The following is a 5,293-nucleotide window of genomic DNA, read 5'->3' as shown; positions in this document are numbered from 1 at the left end:
CACCGGGCCACCGTAACCCTAAACCACCCCCACCATGACCAAGATGACCAAATTACCCAACCAAACCACTCAGACTACCCACCCACCCTAAACCACCAAAACGCACACCAAACCACCCTAAATCACTTAAACCCACTACACACACCCACGCAACCAGACCCACACCACCTTCCCTAAACCTCCTTTGATTTGCAACCACGCACAACAACTCCACGTACACGTACACCACAAAACCCTAACCACTACCACTAGTACCCAAATAATATTTTTTTTTCTCTGTTAATTTTTTCATGATCATGGAATGTAGGAGATAGTGGGTCACATATTCTATTAACTAGTTGGGGTCCTAGTTTTTAACTAAATTTGTTGGGTATTTTCTTCTCATTTAATACTAAACCACCCTTAATTAGATGCATCCATCTCTATGTGAACCCGGATTTATATAAAAGGTGTTGTAATCTTTTAATTAAGCAAGTAAAAAGCAATTTTCTTCATATTATATTAGTACTCTATTGGCCTGGCTTTCTTTGTTCTTATAAATTTCCCACCAACTTCTATAATAAATTGAGAATACGAAAAAAAAAGAAAGGTTAATTTTAGGTTATTTTAGATTTTAACACCTGGAAAAAACACGAAAATGGTTTTTAACACCTCCATAAAAAAATTGATTTTAACACCACAAAAATCTTCGAAAATTTGATTTTACCACCACTTTACAAATTCCGTCCAAGAATCCGTTATGTGTGATCCACACTTCCACGTGTCGCTTTGTGGTTAGTCAACAAAATTTAAAAAAAACAAAAAATGAAAAAAAAAAAAAAAAATCTCGAAAATTACACAGCCACCCCTACGCCACCACCGATTCCCTGATGATACGAATCTGAGCATGAGCATCGCTAAAATTGACACTGTTGCATTAGGTGAAGCTGAGAAAGAGGAAGGAAATGAGCTGGCAAGGTAGCTGACAGCTGGCCTAGAGTTTGTTAGAAAGGGAATCATATAGTTCTCTGTATTTGGGAGGGAATCTTTCTGTTATGCTTTCTGTTAAGCTATTTTCTATTTTTATTTCAATTATCAGTTTTTGTAAGGCTATATAAGCCATAAGCATGATGTAAGAACTTTTTATGATTAATGAAATTACTCCCTTTCTCTCTCTATATCTCTCTTTTTCTTTCTCTCTATTCTGTTATTTTCACTGTTTCATCAATTATTCTCTCGAGAGTTCCTTTCTTACCTGGATTTTCTCTGAGATTGTTGATCCAACTCTTGCTCTACATTGAGCTGAGCTTGGTTGGTCCCAATTAAACTGGTTGCATTACCTGATTTCCGCCCTCACCCAGCACAACCGCCGGCCCCCGCCCATAATATCGTCGACACTAAAACCTCTCCCTGCTTAACCCAGCCCCACCGTGACCCAACCCCTCCCTTTCCCGCAGCCAAAAACCGCCGCACGATAAACCAGCCCCACAAGAAAGCGGCCCCCTTTTCCCCAAAAACGACCACGATTCCGTCCAATAATGGCTGAAATTAGCCGATTTAGGATAATCATCCCCAAAACCGGCCGATTTCGTCCATTAGTAGCTGAAATTATGGTCGTTTTTAGAATTTGGACGGGTTTATGGGTGCGAGTGAGAGGGGAAATGGTTCCGGTGGTCGGGGCTTGGGAGGAGAGTGGTTTTCGGTGGTTTGGGCTGGGAAGGGGGTGGGTAACGTTACCGGCGGCTTGAAGCCGTGCGTGTGGTGGTGGTGGTGTTTGGGTGGCTGTAGGTTTTTTCTTTTTTTTTTTTTTTAATTTTTTTAAAAAACCAATAGTATTATAACACGTGACAGTGTGGACCCCACTTAACGGATTCTTGGACGGAATCTGTTAAGTGGTGGTAAAATCAATATATCGAAGATTTTTGTGGTGTTAAAATCATTTTTTTTATTTTTATGGAGGTGAAAAAAACCATTTTCGTGTTTTTTCCAGGTGTTAAAATCTAAAATTTCCTTAATGTGATAAAGAAAATGTGATTACTCTAGGTGTTTGGCTACATACAAGACTTACATGCTCAATGATATTACGACGTTTGGATGATGGTTAGGACACCCTTTTTCTAGATAAATACGGACGCAAACTCTTTGTACGACGTATGCAATGCCTAATATTTTTCTGAAACCTTTCCGGTCATTTAATTTTTGACATCTTTTACTTGGGAACTTTCAAGCTATTTGTGTATATGTAATTATGTATCTAAAACAGCCTTGAGCTACTTTAAACTTATTTTTTTGAACATGAAGAAATAAAGAAGCCATTGCAATCGCTGGAAATATTAGGCCTACTAAAGGCACAGAAATTGAGGGAAAGTTCATAGTTGTCATATTTTTTTTTGGTTAGAAAGAATTTTGCCCTTATAAGAACATAAATTGGATTGTGCTTCCAAATAAGCAACTCGACAGACTAAAACCTCTGTTGATTGATGACTAAATACGAACACTTTAATTTGATTCAACTAGCTTTAACTTAACGAGGATCAAGATAAGAGATGGAAGCCTCGTTTACAGATGCTTCATATGATTTGTCTTTTTGACTACTAGAACTACTTGAGGGTTGATACATGTCACTAAAGATAATGAATGCAGGTCTTGAAGGCTCAGCAATAGACGACACTAGGTTGCTATTTAGCATGAATACAACAGTAGACATATTAGGCCTGCTCGTTGGATTTTCTTGAACGCATAACAACGCGATTTTGATGCATTTTAAGATTTGAGTCATTTCCCTCTCTAGTTGCGGAAGTAATTGATCCACTGCTTCTACGGCCTTACCTTCAACCCATTTCCTCCATGCCTGAAACCCGAAAGCAAACTAATTAATTCCGTATTCAATTCCCCGGCCTCTTTAATTACTATCTCTAATTCCCATGTCAACTTGTAGAATAAAAGAAAAAATCTGGCAACATTGATGTTACTACTTACATAGCTCGGCAGGCTTTCTCCTCTTCCTTCGTCCGAAAACTTAGAGATCAGTTTGCCACTTATGATTTCCAGGAGTAAAACACCAAAGCTGAACACATCAGACTTGACAGAAAAATGTCCCAGTTTCACATATTCCGGAGGCATATATCCACTGCACATTGTAGTGCGTATGATGATTAGCATATATATTAAGGTTCCGGATATGGTGTAATAGCTGCAATTATTAGAACAGGACACTTACTAGGTACCTAGAACTGTGGTACTATCTCCCCTACTTTGGTCTGCATGAATTACGCTAGCCTTGCTGAAATTTGAAATCTTGGGGTTCATTGCTAAATCTAAGAGTATATTGCTGGGTTTCAAATCTCGATGGATCACTGTTACTTGAGAATCTTCATGTAGGTAAAGCAAACCTCGAGCAATTCCTAGAATTATTTTGTACCGTGTTTCCCAATTTAAGTGTGCACGCTTGATAGAATCTGCATTCAACATATATACTTAAGATTCACCTAATACATTTCAAGCTGTTGATGTTGTAAACATGAAGCCTTACCATATAAGAACCAATCGAGACTCTCATTAGGCAGATACTCGTAAATTAAAAGCCTTGAATTCTTTTTTATGCAGAATCCTAAGAGCTTTACTAGATTTCTGTGCTGAAGATCGGCCAACAACCAAACTTCATTGTTAAATTCAAGTTCACTATGCCTGCCATCTATTGTGAGCTGCTTGACTGCTATTTCTTGCTCGTTATTGGGAAGCTTACCCTATATACCATGCAAGGAACGAACAATGTCGAAATCAATTTAGAGTAAGAAGATTATTCGAATTTACTGTTTTCTCAGTTTGTCCATGATGAACTCTCTCTAAAAAATTAACATTACATTAATTGTATGCATTGCATAAGACAAAGCTACCTATGATATCAGTACTCGTACCTTATATACTTTCGTAAGACTGCCTTTCCCAAGCCTTTTAGCATTAGAGAAGCTATTTGTTGCATCTTGTATTGTAATATAATCGAATTGCAAGGAGTCAACACATGTTATCTGTACATTGTCTTGAAGGGAAAAGTGGAAAAATATACAACAGTTTAGAATTTATTTCAAGTAAGGTAATAATTGTTGATATAATTTGCTACTCTGCTGTTTAAAAACAGAGGAAAAGCAAATTATATCAACAATTTTTTGAAGTGTTGATTTTGCTTGACAAAGTATTGTAGTTGTACTTACTCCTAGCTTCTTTATGTATTGTTTTTTTTCTTTTTCCCGAGAGCCACAATCCAAGTGCAGCTAAAGGAATAAGCAGGACAACAACAATGACAATCCATTTTTTGTGACTGTTCCATCCTTTTCCTGAATGACAGATAGTAATCAAGCAAAAAACAACAACATAATTAAATATAATGTAATGCAACGCGTTCCCAACAACGAAAATTGTTGCTATTGTGATGTGAATATATGCTATTATTCAAGAATTAATGAGCAAAAAATAAAAAAAAAAAAACTTCACCTGGCTTACTTTTGGAATGATTTGAAGGTGAAGCAGATGGGGATAAAATTGGAAATTGTGAATAACTAGACATGTTTATAAATAGATAGTTCTCAAACTCAAGACTGCATGACGGTCCATATATTCCTGCTCCAGTTATATTGCTACAGCATGACTCTAATTGTCTAATCCCCACTTGCAGGCAATCAGAACAATCTGAATTGGATAAATCAGGATTGCACTGCATTAATCCATACACTGAGAGAGAAGCAGTAACATTTTCAAATCCAATTGCAAATTTATTACGGGAATCCCCTGCAGACACGTCGTTTTTTAGTCCATCAAACAAAATCTTAAGCTTATACCTGAACTTTTCTACATCAGAGGCAGATATCTTGAATCTACTCGTCATGGCACAGTTCGGGCTGAGCTCTTTGATTCCAAAAATAGGCCTATTTGCATACCGTACCATACACTTACTATACTGATACCCAATGGCTTCCTTTTGTGTGGGACAATCCTCTGGAAGTCTCTTGGTGGAGTCAGCTAGGCAGTCTTGACAGTCAGAAACTGAAAGATCTCCCCTGCATACCGCGATTCCATAAACTTGGTTCGGGTAATCACCCACCGAAAATTTGTAGAATCCGTTTTCAATTTGGGTGGTGGTAGATATGGTGGACAGAAGTGTGTTAAGGTTATTACGGTAGGCACTTGTGCTTGTATAATTGCCGGCGGAATCCATACACTCACTACAGGAGAATGAATCCTGAGTCGCGATGACGATGAAAGTAAGTTGTGTAAAGAAAACTAAACATAGCAACAAGCACAGACTTGTAGGCTTCAT

The 5,293-nt window shown here is 37.8% G+C and overlaps 1 protein-coding gene across 1 annotated transcript; it reads right to left on the bottom strand.

The window, feature by feature from the left end:
* Positions 1–3,198: 3,198 nt before the first annotated feature.
* On the bottom strand, positions 3,199–5,293 carry LOC145610964 (cysteine-rich receptor-like protein kinase 26). The gene is made up of 5 exons (XM_081666220.1): positions 4,471–5,293; positions 4,191–4,313; positions 3,897–4,018; positions 3,512–3,725; positions 3,199–3,437 (listed from the first exon to the last, which is right to left on the bottom strand). The coding sequence occupies exons 1-5, from the start codon at positions 5,291–5,293 to the stop codon at positions 3,199–3,201; spliced, it is 1,521 nt and encodes a 506-aa protein (XP_081522346.1).

The sequence above is a fragment of the Chenopodium album genome, chromosome 24 (genome assembly GCF_948465745.1).
Source record: "Chenopodium album chromosome 24, dcCheAlbu1.1, whole genome shotgun sequence".
NCBI lineage: Eukaryota > Viridiplantae > Streptophyta > Magnoliopsida > Caryophyllales > Amaranthaceae > Chenopodium > Chenopodium album.
The sequence above is the reverse complement of the archived record's forward strand: the minus strand, read 5'-3'. Positions and strand labels throughout refer to the sequence as shown.

Coding starts and splice junctions, on each gene's coding strand:
- LOC145610964 (XM_081666220.1), bottom strand. CDS start 5,293: ATGAAGCCTACAAGTCTGTGCTTGTTGCTATGTTTAGTTTTCTTTACA. Junction 3,726..3,896: donor GTCTTACGAAAGTATATAAG/GTACGAGTACTG, acceptor CATGGTATATAG/GGTAAGCTTCCCAATAACGA. Junction 3,438..3,511: donor TCTCGATTGGTTCTTATATG/GTAAGGCTTCAT, acceptor TGTTGAATGCAG/ATTCTATCAAGCGTGCACAC.